The sequence below is a fragment of the Aotus nancymaae genome, unplaced genomic scaffold (assembly GCF_030222135.1).
Source record: "Aotus nancymaae isolate 86718 unplaced genomic scaffold, 86718_ANA_hifiasm-v0.15.2.pri h1tg000057l, whole genome shotgun sequence".
Classification (NCBI taxonomy): Eukaryota; Metazoa; Chordata; class Mammalia; order Primates; family Aotidae; genus Aotus; species Aotus nancymaae.
In genome coordinates, this window is record NW_026988471.1 from 19,082,386 (window position 1) to 19,098,684 (window position 16,299).

The 16,299-nt window shown below is 36.7% G+C and overlaps 1 protein-coding gene across 19 annotated transcripts in view; it reads right to left on the bottom strand.

Moving 5' to 3' along the window:
- The window catches only part of PUM2 (pumilio RNA binding family member 2), a 108,634-nt gene that overhangs the window by 61,831 nt on the left and 30,504 nt on the right, over positions 1-16,299 (bottom strand). For 18 of the 19 annotated variants that reach the window (XM_064363881.1, XM_064363878.1, XM_064363880.1 and 15 more), the window contains 5 exons: positions 15,568-15,676; positions 9,023-9,210; positions 8,276-8,445; positions 5,104-5,374; positions 4,784-4,877 (listed from right to left, as the gene is read on the bottom strand). In XM_064363881.1, the coding sequence (XP_064219951.1) occupies positions 4,784-4,877; positions 5,104-5,374; positions 8,276-8,445; positions 9,023-9,210; positions 15,568-15,676 (832 nt within the window). The remainder of the gene's footprint in view (positions 1-4,783; positions 4,878-5,103; positions 5,375-8,275; positions 8,446-9,022; positions 9,211-15,567; positions 15,677-16,299) is intronic. The other variant, XM_064363885.1, reaches the window with a different exon arrangement.

Consider the following 16,299-nt stretch of genomic DNA (forward strand, 5'->3'; position numbering starts at 1 on the left):
TAGATGCAATAAAAAACGATAAGATATCACCACAGATTCCACAGAAATTCAAACCATCATCAGAGATTATTACAAACAACTCTATGGACATAAACTAGGAAAGCTGGAAGAAATGGATAAATTCCTGGACACTTGCATCCTCCCAAGCCTAAACCAGGAAGAAGTCGAAACCCTGAATAGACCAATAACAAGGTCTGAAGTTGAGGCAGCAATTAAGAGCCTACGAACCAAAAAAAGCCCAGGTCCAGATGGGTTCACAGCCGAATTCTACCAGACATACAAAGAGGAACTGGTACCATTCCTTCTGAAACTATTCCAAAGAATCCAAAAAGAGGGAATCCTTCCCAAATCATTTTATGAGACCAACATCATCCTGATACCAAAACCCGGCAGAGACTCAACAAGAAAAGAAAACTACAGGCCAATATCCATGATGAACATAGATGCAAAAATCTTCAATAAAATACTGGCAAGCCAATTGCAACAGCACAACAAAAACCTTATCCACCACGATCAAGTAGGATTCATCCCGGGGAAGCAAGGCTGGTTCAACATACACAAGTCTATAAACATAATTCACCATATAAACAGAACCAAAGACAAAAACCACATGATTATCTCAATCGATTCAGAGAAGGCCTCTGACAAAATTCAACAGCCCTTTAGGCTAAAAAACCTCAATAAACTAGGTATTGACAGAACGTATCTCAAAATAATAAAAGCTATTTACGACAAACCAACAGCCAGTATCATAATGAATGGGCAAAAACTGGAAGCATTCCATTTGAAATCTGACACTAGACAAGGATGCCCTCTCTCACCACTCCTATTCAATATAGTATTGGAAGTTCTAGCCAGAGCAATCAGGCAAGAAAAAGAAACAAAGCGTATTCAAATAGGAAAGGAGGAAGTCAAATTGTCTCTATTTGCAGATGACATGATTTTATATCTAAAAGACCCCATCATCTCAGCCCAAAATCTCCTGAAACTGATAAACAACTTCAGCAAAGTCTCAGGATACAAAATCAATGTGCAAAAATCACAAGCATTCCTATACACCAATAACAGACTTAAAGAGAGCCAAATCAAGAACGAACTGCCATTCACAATTGCTACAAAGAGAATAAAATACCTAGGAAAACAACTAACAAGGAACGTAAAGGATCTCTTCAAGGAGAACTACAAACCACTGCTCAACGAAATAAGAGAGGACACAACAGATGGAGAAACATTCCATGTTCATGGTTAGGAAGAATCAATATTGTGAAAATGGCCATACTGCCGAAAGTAATTTACAGAATCAACACTATCCCCCCCAAGCTACCAATGACCTTCTTCAAAGAACTGGAAAAAACCACCTTAAACTTCATATGGAACCAAAAGAGAGCCCGCATAGCCAAGTCAATTCTAAGCAAAAAGAACAAACGGGAGGCATCACACTACCTGACTTCAAACTATAGTACAAGACTACAGTAATCAAAACAGCATGGTACTGGTACCAAAACAGAGATATAGACCAATGGAACAGAACAGAGGTCTCGGAGGCAACACAACATATCTACAACCATCCGATCTTTGACAAACCTGACAAAAATAAGCAATGAGGAAAGGATTCCCTGTTTAATAAATATTAGTGTTGGGAAAACTGGCTAGCCATGTGCAGAAAGCAGAAACTGGACCCCTTCCTGACATCTTACACCAAAATTAACTCCAGATGGATTAAAGACTTAGACATAAGACCTAACACCATAAAAACCCTAGAACAAAATCTAGGCAAAACCATTCAGGACATAGGCGTAGGCAAGGACTTCATGACCAAAACACCAAAAGCATTGGCAACAAAAGCCAAAATAGACAAATGGGACCTAATCAAACTCCACAGCAAAAGAAACAGTCATTACAGTGAATCGGCAACCAACAGAATGGGAAAAAATTTTTGCAGTCTACCCATCTGACAAAGGGCTGATATCCAGAATTTACAAAGAACTAAAACAGATTTACAAGAAAAAAACAAACAAGCCCATTCAAAAGTGGGTGAAGGATATGAACAGACACTTTACAAAAGAAGACATACATGAGGCCAACAAACATATGAAGAAATGCTCATGATCACTGGTCATTAGAGAAATGCAAATCAAAACTACATTGAGATACCATCTCACACCAGTTAGAACGGTGATCATTAAAAAATCTGGAGACAACAGATGCTGGAGGGGATGTGGAGAAATAGGAACACTTTTACACTGTTGGTGGGAGTGTAAATTAGTTCAACCATTGTGGAAGACAGTGTGGTGATTCCTCAAGGACCTAGAAATTGAAATCCCATTTGACCCAGCAATCCCAATACTGGGTATATATCCAAAGAATTATAAATCATTCTACTATAAGGACACATGCACATGAACGTTCATTGCAGCACAGTTTACAATAGCAAAGACCTGGAACCAACGCAAATGCCCATCGATGACAGACTGGACAGGGTAAATGTGGCACATATACACCATGGAATATTATGCAGCCATCAAAAACAATGAATTTGTGATCTTTGTAGGGACACGAATAAACCTGGAAACCATCATTCTCAGCAAACTGACACAAGAACAGAAAATCAAACACCGCATGTTCTCACTCATAGGCAGGTGTGGAACAATGAGAACACATGGACACAGGGAGGGGAGCATCACACACTGGGGTCTGTTGGGGGGAAATAGGGGAGGGACAGTGGGGGAGTGGGGAGTTGGGGAGAGATAGCATGGGGAGAAATGCCAGATATAGATGATGGGGAGGAAGGCAGCAAATCACACTGCCATGTGTGTACCTATGCAACAATCCTGCATGTTCTTCACATGTACCCCAAAACCTAAAATGCAAAAAAAAAAAAAAGAAAAAAAAAACACAATTTGCCAATTAAAAAAAAAATGTGACTAGTTTGAGATCAGCTATACTCAAAGCTGACTTGAGATCAGCTATATTTCAAAAACAATATTAAGAATGCAAAAATTCTCATTAGTAAGTTGCATATTGATTACATTTTATAATATTTTGGATGAATTAAATAAAATATTCAAATTAATTTTACCTATTTTTAATTTTTAAAAATGTGATTACTAAATAACTGAAAATTATATGGTACACATTATATATATATTTCTATTGAATAGTCCTTTTCTAAAAGAGCTATTGGCCAGCTAAGAGGTGACTCAGCAAACTTGGATAAAAAAGATTGTCAACAATGAATACACTTAACTGTGGAACTGAGTTAAAATGTGGGGTCAAAATTTTGATAAATTATGCTTCCTAGGTTTTCAAATTTATTATATTAGGTTTCACACACAAGAAAGTTCTGCTGCATCTTTAAAGACTACCTAAGTCCAATATTATTAAAATACTCTAAGGAATTAAAATAAAAGAGAAATATCTGCGCTGGGTGCAGTGGCTCATGCCTATAACCTCAGCACTTCGGGAGGCCAAGCAATTCTCCTGCCTCAGACTTCCAAGCATCCGGGATTAGAGGCCCCCGCCACCATGTCCGGCTAATTTTTCTATTTCTGTAGAGAGACGGTTTCACCATGTTGGCCAGGCTGGTCTTGAACTCCTGACCTCAGGTGATCCACTTGCCTCGGCTTCCCAAAGTGCTGGAATTACAGGAGGGCACCACGGCACCCAGCCTGACATCTTTGATTAAAACAAGAAATAGGCCAGATGTGGTGGCTCACGCTTGTAATCCCAGTACTTTGGGAGACAAAGGCAGGCAGATCACCTGAGGTCAGGAGTTCAAAATCAGCCTGGCCAACATGGTAAAACCTTGTCTGTACTAAAAATGCAAAAATTAGCTGGGTGTGGTGGTGGGCACCTGTGATCCCAGCTACTCAGGAGGCTGAGGCAGGAGAATCCCTTGCACTTAGGAGGCGGAGACTGCAGTGAGCCGAGATCACGCCACTGCACTCCAGCCTGGGTGAGACGGAGACTCTGTCTCCAAAACAAACAAACAAACAAACAAACAAAATTTAAAAAAAAAAAAAAAGGCTTAGGAAGCCGTACTGCTTAACATAGAACAAGGTGATGTTAAGGAAGGAGAACTCCCTTCCATAGACTCTGATGTTGAATAGTATTCATACAAGCTTAGTCAAAATCAGATAGGCATAAAAATGGTTACATAAATCTACATGTGATAAAATGAAATTAAACTATACATACATACTGCATCAATATCATATTACTGTTTTTGATACTGTACTGTAACTATTTAAGTGTAGCCATTAGGGGAAACTAGGTAGAGGGAATAGGGAAATTATTCCCATATTATTACTGCGGGAGGTAGGGGGACCCAGTACAGACAACATAATGTACCAAGCTCGAATTCTAGCAGAAGCTTGAGTTCTAGCTGATTAAAAGTCAAAGACCAAATAACTTCATGAAAAAAATATATAAATATTTTACGAAAAAAATTTAAATGAACATACTGACTTGATAATGGACACAAATAACTAAATTTGAATTTCCAGGTGTCTGACTTTCTCAACTTCGCATTGGAGAAAAACTTATGTGATGAGAACTTTTATCAAATCACAGATTTTTATTTAATTTAACCAGTGATGCAAATAATCAGAAACAATTCCCTAGTTAATGAATACCTTTGCCATATAATCTATTACTTGTTGATCTTAGATGTTCCAAAAAGTAACAAAACCTCACCAATCAGTAAATGAAGTGAAGCATCCTAAACATTTTAACAAGACTTTTTTAATTAGTCTGGTCAAAATGAGAACTTATGAAGACTCACCTATATGTGGCTGCTGAGCTGCTGCTAATGCATATTGCTGCTGTTGAGCTGCAGTTAACTGCTGAACTGTTAGTGCATTAGTCCTCTGAAAGAGCTGTTTGGAAAATATTTAATACAAAGATTAGTGTCAAAATCTTTAATTTCTAATTAGAAATCTGAATAAAACATTTTAAACAGTTCTTTCTCAAATACAAGGAGACTTTAATTAATAAAACATTTAGTACTTAAAACCCCTACCATTCATTTCAATGCCACATAGCACTTCAGGCTAAACCAGTATATAGTTAAAAGGATCTTCTTAAAGAAAGAGCATGCTTTACCTGTTGCTGGGAATTGTAGTCAAAAAGGCCTACAGTAGCTCCTGAAGAGTCCATTGGTACCTGATTACCAGGATAGTCAAACTGTAAGGATTCCAGACCAACTTGTTCCATGGCATCCAGATTCTGAGTTTCAGGATTTGAGAATTCTTCAACAAGTGGTTTATTAGCTGTAGGATTAGGAAGGGGCCCCAGTCCTTCTGAGGGGTTAGTATTGGGGCCCAGGCGCTCAACTACTTCAGTTGGAGAGGCTTGACGACTTCCAGGAGTACGACTACATAAAGAAAATAGAAAGGTATTATGAATAAAAGCAACAAGTCAAAAGGTGAAATGGGAAAGTGGAAAAATCACAAAAAACAAATGGTCATAAAACAGTGAATAAGGCATTCTGAGTCACTATGCCACCTTAGCACATTTTTTCTATTTAATGTAACTTTCTACTTAAGAGCTGGCATGATTTGAGGATTTAAAAAATATTATTAATGATTACTCCCTTCAATCTGAATAACATAACTCAGCTTTACAGATTAGAAAAACTGGCCAACATCACAACTTACATACTACCTGAAATCTCTGTTTCAAGTCACAGCCACAAGGAACAGTATATAAATAGATTATTAAGTGGCAAATATGAAAAAGCTCAGAACCAAAACCCACTTATCATACTGCTGTCCTGCCCCCTCAACACATAATTTTGCCATAACAGCCTGCTTAATAATACTTAAGAAAAAAACTGTCCATAAGAGATCATTATGGTCCTCATTATTTAAGGGGCCAAAATGTGAGATGCAACAGGAAAAAGGCACCGTACATAGTAAGTCAAAAGGCTGACTCCCGACTTTGTCTTTTAAAAATCATTTTCAGCAAGTCATGTCATCTTTCAAGCTGCAGTTTTCTTACTGAGGAGACTTAAGAGATGACCTTTTGATTCCAACTAATAAGAACAAAAGAAACTATCTGTGAAAGCCCTCTATGAAAGCCCTCCAAAGACCATGTTTCTCATACCAAATACTTCAGTTTAAACCATCAGAAAGAAATGGAAATGTATGACATTTATCAAAAATTAAGTATACACAGCAAGAAAAGGATCTTTCTACATTAAAAAAAGACCTTACTACTATACAGCCTCCTTAATTTTTCACAAGGAATTAATTAACACTGGACTAAATTTTAAGCATTGGCTTCTCCTTTTATTAATAACCTTCATGGTCTAAACTTCATTTTTATATTTCTAGCCATAATCCTCATTTATAGTTTATCTTGTTTTATATATAAATATTTCATATAGGATCCTTTCCTTTGAAAGAAAGAGTTTATTTTTCAGAGTAACCATGCATTCACAGTATATTTAAACATGAGCATATTAAGTAAGTGGCAGTAACTGTTCTACCTGGCTTTTAATGCCAGTTGCTACATCTAACTCTGCCCAACTTCAGGTGCTCTGTATTAGAATAAATTTGGTCACATATACACTGTAGTTTGCAAAGCAGTCTCTTGATTATAAGAATTGTTCTCTATAGATATTTAAGCGAACTTACAATTGATTTAAACATCAACCACTTTGTTCTTGCAAAATTAGATGACTTCTAACTCCTTTCCCTTTAAGCCACACCTAATTTTGTACATGAACATTCCAAAGGCTCGTTTTTCATTTGGAACATATGGAAAAAAAAGATAAAACTAAAAGAGTTTTCTTTAAAACCAGCCAATTTTTCTTAAAAAAAGTGCCCTATAGTTCTTTTAATCATTTCTGTTCTATTCCAATATGTATATATTGATGACATATCAATCAGTTAATGTGGAAATTAATGATGTGCTGGCATAGTGACCATATAACCACAGCTGTTGATTGTGTTAATACATTTTAACATTGTCAAGTAGCAACTAATACTCTATCTAAAATAATTAGTAATTTAACACATATCTAAAACTTAATGTAATAAAATTAGAATGCTAATAAATGTAAAGTCCACATTAATATTTCAGGGGAGAAGTATAACCTCTCACACAAAATAACTCATATATAACAAAAATAGAGGACATTAGGAAAAAAACGTAATGCTATCAGTGGTGCTATTTTCTTGCTATAGTTAATGGTGTATTAACACTTCAATTATAAATGTATACTCTGAAGGGTTTATCATCAACTGAATTTTAAATGCATTTCCTTGACTAAAACTTAGATTAGGTAATAGTGAAGGACAAACTCAGAATAAAGTTCTAAAATTGAATAGCATTAAATTTATTGTCAAAAGAGGTTTACTGGTTTTGGATGCTTTTTTGCACTCAGAACAGATAGAAATGGCACTGTTTCTAAGAAGCACTGTTATTTTGCTTTTGATAATTAAAGGCAATAAATGTAAAAGTATACTACCCACCATATACCTAATACTCTTATCTAAGATTTCATGGTTCATAAGACCTCAAAGAAACATTCATTTTCAGGTACAGGCTCCAAAGCACCTCAATACTGAAATATTAAAGTACAGAAAATCAATACAAAGAAACAACTCCCTAATATGTAGATAAATGTATACTGTCTAATCTAAGACCAAAGGCTAAAGTACTTATTTAACTGCCATAAAAAGACAATAAAAAGCTACAACGTAAAAACTTATAAGCTTAAAGCTAACTTTTAAGTCTCTAATATGTTCCCCACTTGCTATTTTCAGGAATAACATTAACTATTAGCACAAACTTATATACTGTAAGAAAGATTACTGCTCCTAAGCTAATTTTGTCTTATCTTTTCTAAGGTTAGAAGTTAAATGGGAGGCAGGGCATAAATACTCAGAAGGAAGAAAACTCCACTGAAAGGTGCTCAAAAGCACCCCCAAGAGGGGAAAAAAAAAATCAGAGTAAACCTACAGTTCACTAAAATTTAACAGAGAGGGAAAGTTCAAATTTAGACTATTATATTAGCAGAAAAGTAAGTGCAGCTTCTAATATCACTCCTTCAACAGAATGCACTGTTTCAGAGGCTGGTTTGAAGATTATTTTAAATGATTCACAATCACTAATTTTCTTTACAGAAGAAAACAAAATTTGTCCAGATTAACACAAAGTTCAAAGGAAATAAACCTAAATGATAAAAATGTCTGAATCAGTCACATCAACTAATAGTAATAATCCCTAAAAATATATGCTTTTCTTCTTGAGAAAGTTAAAATCTTACTTAAAATCTTTGCAATCGGCATCCATTCCATTTGGCAAACCTCTGCCATTTATTTTAGAATCATCATCATCTCCTTGTTTAAGATCTCTGTTTTGGTCCTCCTCAAATGGAGAAGCCTTGCCTTTTTGATCTCCTTTCTCAGGTCCATCTGTTTCAGCATCTCTAGTGCCCTGAGGAAAAAGAATCTGTTTGATTCTGAATATTTAATAGAACACAAAAAAAGGCACCATAAGGTGACCTAAAACTACACTATAGTGCATGTAAACAATAAAAGCATTGAATCTTATTTAATTTCGTAGTCAACTAATTTATCAAAGGCCAAAAAATTGAGTACAAACTAGTGATTTATAACAGAAGGGCTAAGGCAACCTTAACTATAGCGGTGCTGGAAAAGCAGTTAACACCACAAACTAGATTAAAATTTTCTTTAATGCGTAGACAATTTTGTTTAGTTACTTTCAGATCAAGCACTACCAGGAATAAGCAATTTTAATTTTGCAGATTATGTTTTAAAATTAGTAAAATTTGACTTTTGTAACATGGTTCAGATCCATAAATATTTCCAGTGTTTCTATCATTTCACGTTTTTTAAGTGGCTAAGCAGAAGAAAAGAATAGCAATAAGTTACAAAATTTCCTTTAGCTACAGGAAGGGCACAGAAAAATAAATTGATTAAAAAAAATAAAAGTAATGTAACCAAATAACTCTCAAGCAAATATTAAATATTTCTTTATTCAAAATACTTACAAAATTTCCCTTCCTAAATCGAGAATCCAATTTATCAGCAGGAGAAGAACTTAGTACATATTCTACCATGCTCACACCAAGGCCTCCACTTTCTGATCGCGGAGACAGTATTGCATTTACTTCACTGTTTCCATGAAAACCCTGTCCAGATCTTCTCTGTACCATAATAGGCTGGGACATTGAATGGTCTGTTTGGTGAAGAAAAAACACAATTATCTACTTGTACTTCTAAGTTAAAAGGTAGTTACACAAATTAATATACTGAAGTAAGAAAAATCAGCACATTGTTTTATTTTGAATACTACTATAATATTTATAAAAAGTTCTTCATTTAAGACTAACTGGCTGAAGCACATATCCTGAAAATCAGATGGAGGCTGGTCCAAGTGCAGTGGTGTTTACAACTAATTGATCATAACTAGTTACAGATTTCTTTGTTCTTTCTCCACTCCCACTGCTTCACTTGACTAGCCTTAAAAAGATAAATAAATAAAAATAAATAAATAAATAAAATACAGATGGACAGAGCCATTCGGCAATAAACAAAAGCCTATGTTAAAAACAGTACAACCGGGCCGGGCGTGGTGGCTCACGCCTGTAATCCCAACACTTTGGGAGGCTGAGGCGGGTGGATCACGAGGTCAAGAGATTGAGACCATCCTGGTAAACAGGGTGAAACCCAGTCTCTACTAAAAATACAAAAAAAATTAGCTGGGCATGGTGGCACGTGCCTGTAATCCCAGCTACTCAGGAGGCTGAGGCAGGAGAATTGCCTGAACCCAGGAGGCGGAGGTTGCGGTGAGCCGAGATTGCGCCATTGCACTCCAGCCTGGGTAACAAGAGCGAAACTCCATCTCAAAAAAAAAAAAAAAAAAAAAAAAAAAAAAAAAAAAAAAAAAAAAAATAGTACAACCAAAAAAGTCAATGAACATAGAAACAGTACCCGAAAGATACTACCTGAAGGATCAGTTTCTTATAAACATCATTTTAAAAAATTAACCTTCCTTTGATAATTCATAACATAAACCTTCAGGGATAAAACCTAAAAGAAGCCAGACAGCAAGGGCTCATGCCTGCTATCCCAGCACTTTGGAAGGGAGGATCACTTAAGCAGAGGAGTTTGAGACTAGTATGGGAAACATGGTGGGTTCCCATCACTACAAAAAGTTTAAAAATTAGCCAAGCAAGGCAGCACAGGTCTGTAGTCCTAGCTACTCAGGAACTGAGAGCTGAGCCCAGGAGGTTGAGGTTGCAGTGAGCCATGTTCACACCACTGCACTCTGCTCTGGGAGACAGAGTGAGACCCTGTCTCAAAAAAAAAAAAGAAAAGAAAAAGAAAAAAATAAGCCAGGTACAGTGACTCACTCCTATAATCCCAGGACATTGGGAGACTGAGGCAGGTGGACTGCTTGAGCTCAGAAGTTCAAGACCAGCCTGGGCAACAAGGTGAAACCCTGTCTCTACCAAAAATACAAAAATTAGCCAGATGTGGTGACAGGCACTTATAGTCCCAGCTGCTAAGGAGGCTGAGGTGGAAAGATCACCTGAGCTGCCGGGCACGGTGGCTCAAGCCTGTAATCCCAGCACTTTGGGAGGCCGAGGCGGGTGGATCACGAGGTCAAGAGATCAAGACCATCCTGGTCAACATGGTGAAACCCCGTCTCTACTAAAAACACAAAAAATTAGCTGGGCATAGTGGCGCGTGCCTGTAATCCCAGCTACTCCGGAGGCTGAGGCAGGAGAATTGCCTGAACCCAGGAGGTGGAGGTTGCGGTGAGCCGAGATGGCGCCACTGCACTCCAGCCTGGGTAACAAGAGCAAAACTCTGTCTCAAAAAAAAAAAAAAGATCACCTGAGCCTGTGAGGTTGAGGCTTTGGTGAGCTGTGATTGTGCCACTGCACTCCAGCCTGAGTGACAAGAGGCCCTGCTATCCCTACAAGAAAAATAAATAAAAACAATAGGCTGGGAGCAGTGGCTCATGCCTGTAATCCCAGCACTTTGGGAGGCTGAGGTGAGAGGATCATCTGGGGTCAGGAGTTCGAGACCAGCCTGGTCAACGTGGTAAAACCACATCTCTACTAAAAATACAAAAAAATTGGCTGGCCATGGTGGCACGTGCCTGTAATCCCAGCTACCCAGGAGGCTGAGGCAGGAGAATTGCTTGAATCCAGAAGGCGGAGGTTGCAGTGAGCCAAGATCATGCCACTGCACTCCAGCCTGGGTGACAGAGCAAGACTCCGTCTCAAAAAAATAAAAATAATAATAATAAATAAAAATAATAAAATAAACTTTAAATTTGGCAGAAACACTTCACAAGTTCACAGTTACACACTGGACAGATGAGAACTCACAACGATAATGCTATAATCGTAAGTGAGTAAGTCTGGAAAAATCAGTAATACCACAGAATTTTCTATTATTGGTTTTTAAAAAAACCCTAAATATCTTCTAGCTTAAAAGTTTTCCATTTATTTTAAAACAAAATTATTCATTTGATATGTTTTTTCTCTATATTTTTGGAATGAAAAGCAAAGGTAGTATTTAAGATCTGAGAGCTATGGAACACAAATACAGTAATACATTTGAGTCAACATTAAAATAGTTTTTGCTGGAAACTTTTTTGAAGGAACCCATAAGCTACCTCTGGCTTGTTTGTGAAAGATACAATACTCAGTATTTAAACTACTGAGGCTCAAATTTCATACTGCTAGCCAGTCATCATTTTATTAACTGTAATAACTTTGAAACGATTGCCATGTTTGTTAAATCGAAACATCCTCTTTTCAGTACCTGCATCCCTAAGAGATTAATTATTATATCCTTTCTTTCAATCATTTACCCATTCATTACACAGTTGAAATATTGATTCATTCTCTTGTATGCTAGGCAATGAGGTGTATATGAAGAATCTGAGAACAAAACAGTCTGTTCTCGAGAGTACAGGTTTAATAAAAGGCAATTAGAATAAAATAAAAGAGCTTCAACAAAAATATAATCCATGATACTATGGGATCTGAAAGATGGGCATTCAAATCCAACAGAGCTTAAAGGAAAAAGCAAAATTAAAGAAAAAAAAGCAAAAATAAGAAAGATGAGCATCAATCCTTCCAAGTCTTAGAATCAATACCACCAAAGGAAGTGTGTTTCTTGTTTATTTTTTTTTGGTGGGAAGGGGCAGGGTCTCACTATAGTGCCCAGTTGGTCTCTATAACAGTTGCCAGACTTGACCTCCTAAAGTGCTGTGATCACAGATGGAAGTGATATTCCAGCTGATTATGAAGGGTTAAAAAAAGGTAACCGAAGGGGAGTGGGGGTGATGGGACATTTCAGTTACAGAAACCAGCATGTTCAAATGCCAAGAAGTGCCAGAAAACATAAACCTGATATTCACAAGTAATGTAGTTCTGCTGAGAGGGAGTATGGTAAGTCTCCTGCAGTCATGGAAAGAGACTCTCTTAGAATAACAATTTCTTTAAAACAAGACGGTGTTATGCATATTTGAATGTGTTTGGCATTCAGTAAATGTTTGTTAGGAAAACAAAATTCCATTCATTTCTAATTTTCTCATGTTTTCTAGTAAAAGACAAACACTCATATTCAAAATTTTATCAGTTGGGAGAGAAGTGGTACAAAAAATTGACTGTGATCACGTTTTCCCTAACATCCATCTTGAAATAATCTCTTTTTGCCATGCTGTGCTCAAGATGCTTTGCTTTTCAACACCTTAAAAAAACTTAGGTTGGCTGGGCACAGTGGTTCATGCCTTTAATCCCAGCACTTTGGAAAGCTGAGGCAGGTGAATTGTTTGAGCTCAGGAGTTCGAGACCAGCCTGGGCAACATGGTGAAACCCCATCTCTATTAAAAGTACAAAAATTAGACAGTCTTATAACTTGGTCTCAAAAAAAAAAAAGATAAACAAAAATTTAAAAAACATCTTTGGTTCTGATTCTGTAAAAAAAAGTAATTGTGCATTCAACTTTAAATAATGTCCATCAACCAAGTTATCAAGCACACATGCTCAGAGCAAGAAATATGCCATTTGTAGGAAAGATGTATCCCAGTCGAAATTACTAAATATTTAAAATTATGAGTCTAACCTAATATAGGTTAATTATAATTCAGAGAAATAAAAATTCCCTGAGGACAACAAGAGTCATATTTACCTCTGTATTCTCCAAACCTGGTATATTATGTATCACATATTAGTTGAACTCCAAGAAAATTTACGATGTTTTAAGATAATTTTTTTCTAAATTACTTGTTGCCAACATTTGCAACCTACTTTGTTGAAATCACCAACATTTTCCAGAATTTCCTTTTAGATTTTAGCTTTTTGGCAATTATTTTAACAATAATGAAATGAAACACTATATAGAAGTTTTAAGTCTTCTAATATATTTTAGTGACTTAGAGAACAAGAAAATATCTTGTGATTTACACTGAAAAACTAGTAACCGGGTAATTACCATTCAGAAATTTGTCTTCATTATTACTTTGGTCATTCTGTAGAGCTTAAGCAAACTGTATTAACTTAATAAAAAAAGAAAATATTTGTAAAATACATGATCTATCTATCTATACACCTCTCAGATTTTACTAATATCAGTAAAATGATATGCTAACTACTTTAATACAAAGATAGGCTGAACGAGGTGGCTCAAGTCTGAGGATGGAGGATCACGTGAGGGCAGAAGTTCTAGACCAGTCTGGGCAACACAGTAAGATCCCATCTCTACAAAAAAATTTTTTTAAATTAGCCAGATGTGGCCAGGCATGCTGGCTCACAGGCTAATCCCAGCACTTTGGGGGGCTGAGGTGGGCAGATCACCAGAGGTAAGAGTTCGAGACCATTCTGGACAACATGAAACCCCATCTCTACTAAAAACATGAAAATTAGCAGGGTGTGGTGGCAGGCACCTGTAATCCCAGCAACTCCGGACGCTGAGGCAGGAGAATCACTTGAACCTGGGAGGTGGGGACTGCAGTGAGCCAAGACTGGGTTACTGCACCACAGCCTGGGTGACAGAGCAAGACTCTGTCTCGGGGGAAAAAAGAAATAGCCAGATATGACGGTGTGAGCCTGTAGTCCCAGCTACTCAGGAGGAAGAGGCCGAAGGGTATTTTTAGCCCAGAAGTTCAAGACTGTAGTGAGCTAAGATTGTGCCACTGCACTCCAGCCTAGACAATAGAGCAACATGCTATTAAAAAAAAAAAGAATTTAACTCTGATCTTTAATTTGCCAGCACTGTCACTCTTGCATGTTATACTCATTATATACCAGTTAATTTTCCCTTAACAGTTTCTTAGACCTAAGTCTCTCCCCACTACTTATGAAGTCGAAATCTAAAACATTTAAAGACCTGCTCCCTTTCTGGGAGCTATATCTTACCAAGTCTACTTCCTTCCTGGGTGCGGCGAATATCTAATAAAACTAGGCTGAGCTGCAATTAGATAAATCAGTCATGATCATCTAGTACAACTTAAGACTAAACATTTCTATGGTTAAATTAATCTATCCTCCATTTTCAATGAAAAATCAGAATTTTATTATTTGTAAACTTTTATTCTAGATTCAGGAGTGGGGTATTTGTGCAGGTTTGTTACATAGTTTAATTTGTTTCATGGGGGTTTGGTGTACAGATTATTTTGTTACTCAGGTACTAAAAATAGTATCTGATAGGTATTTTTTCTGATCCTCTCCCTCCTCCTACCCTCCACCTTCAAGTAGGCCTCCATGTCTGTTGTTCCCCTCTTTGCGTCCCTGTGTTCTTATTATTCAGCTCCCACTTATAAGTGAGAACATGTAGTATTTGGTTTTCTGTTCTTGAGTTAATTTGCTAAAGGTAATGGTCTTTAGCTCCATCCATGTTGCTATCACAATCTTTTTTTCATGGCTGCATAGTGTTCCACGGTGCATATGTGCCACATTTTCTTTATCCAGCCTGCCATTGATGGGCATTTAGGTTGACTCCATGATTGTGCTATTATGCAATAGTGCTGCTATGAACATACATATGTATATTGTCTTATGGTAGCACAATTTATAATCCTTAGGGTATATGTCCAATAATGGGATTGCTGGGTTGAATGGTAATTGTTTTGACTTCTCTGAGGAATTGACACAATGCTTTTTCCACAATGGCTGAACTAATTTACATTCCCACTAGCAGCGTATAACCTCACCAGCATGTTATTATTCTTTTAGTAATAGCCACAGAATTTTATAATCAGTTAATTAAAAAAAAAACAACAAAATCTTATTGTGACAAATACTTCTAAAATTACAATTCTTAGCTGCTATTGAGAAAATGTGCACAGATAGGGCTGAGTGCTGTGGCTCATGCCCATAATCCCAGCACTTTGGAAGGCCAAGGTAGAAGGACTGCATGAGCCCAGTTATTTAAGACCAGCCTGGACAACACAGTCAAACTCTACAAAAAAAAAACCACAAAAATCTGAAGACTGTCTGAAAAAAAGAAGGTGCATTATGACTTATAAATGCTAAATATATTCATAATTCTCACACATATACCAGTAACTTACGAGAAGTTCCCCATGCAGTCTCTCTCCATTCATCATCCCCAAGAAATATGCTTTTTTGTCCATCTTTTGTTGAATCATCAGGTTCCCAAAACTTTTTGGTAGGCAAAAGCTATTTGGAGGAATAATTACAGTTAAATTTTATTCTAATTACAAAGAATTAATATATAAGAAATCTCAAACATATCACTGATCAGTATACATTAGTTTTCAATGCTAATGAAAATTCAGAATGACCTATTTTCTAAGTTGTTTTGTTAATAGTAAATTAACTCCCCTCTTACTTTTGTATACTGGTTCTATAATTCTAGACTTTAAAAAAGGAAAAAATCAAAAACTACTTCTGACTTTACGTTTCAAACATTTTTATTATAATGTTATTTAGATGTGTGTGTTTGTGTGTGTGACATAGTAAACCATTAACAAAGGCAAAACTTGAGAAAATGCATGGTGTGTAGAATAGGGTGTGAGATGAAACAGATGTGGGAAAGTCAAAAGTTGATGCTGGCAAAGCTAAAGGATGCTGGCAGATCAGATTATGAGAAGACTTGAAAGCAGATGTTCTACTGAAGCAACAAGGAATAGAGAAAAGTTAGCAAAGGTGACACTGTATTACAAAAAACTGAAGTTGCAAGTTGTAAGAAAAACAAATAGAAAGGGCAAGGAGATCAATTTAGGCAAATTACAATAAGAGGGCCAAGAGAGCAAGAACTAAAAGAGGGTACTGGCAGAGAG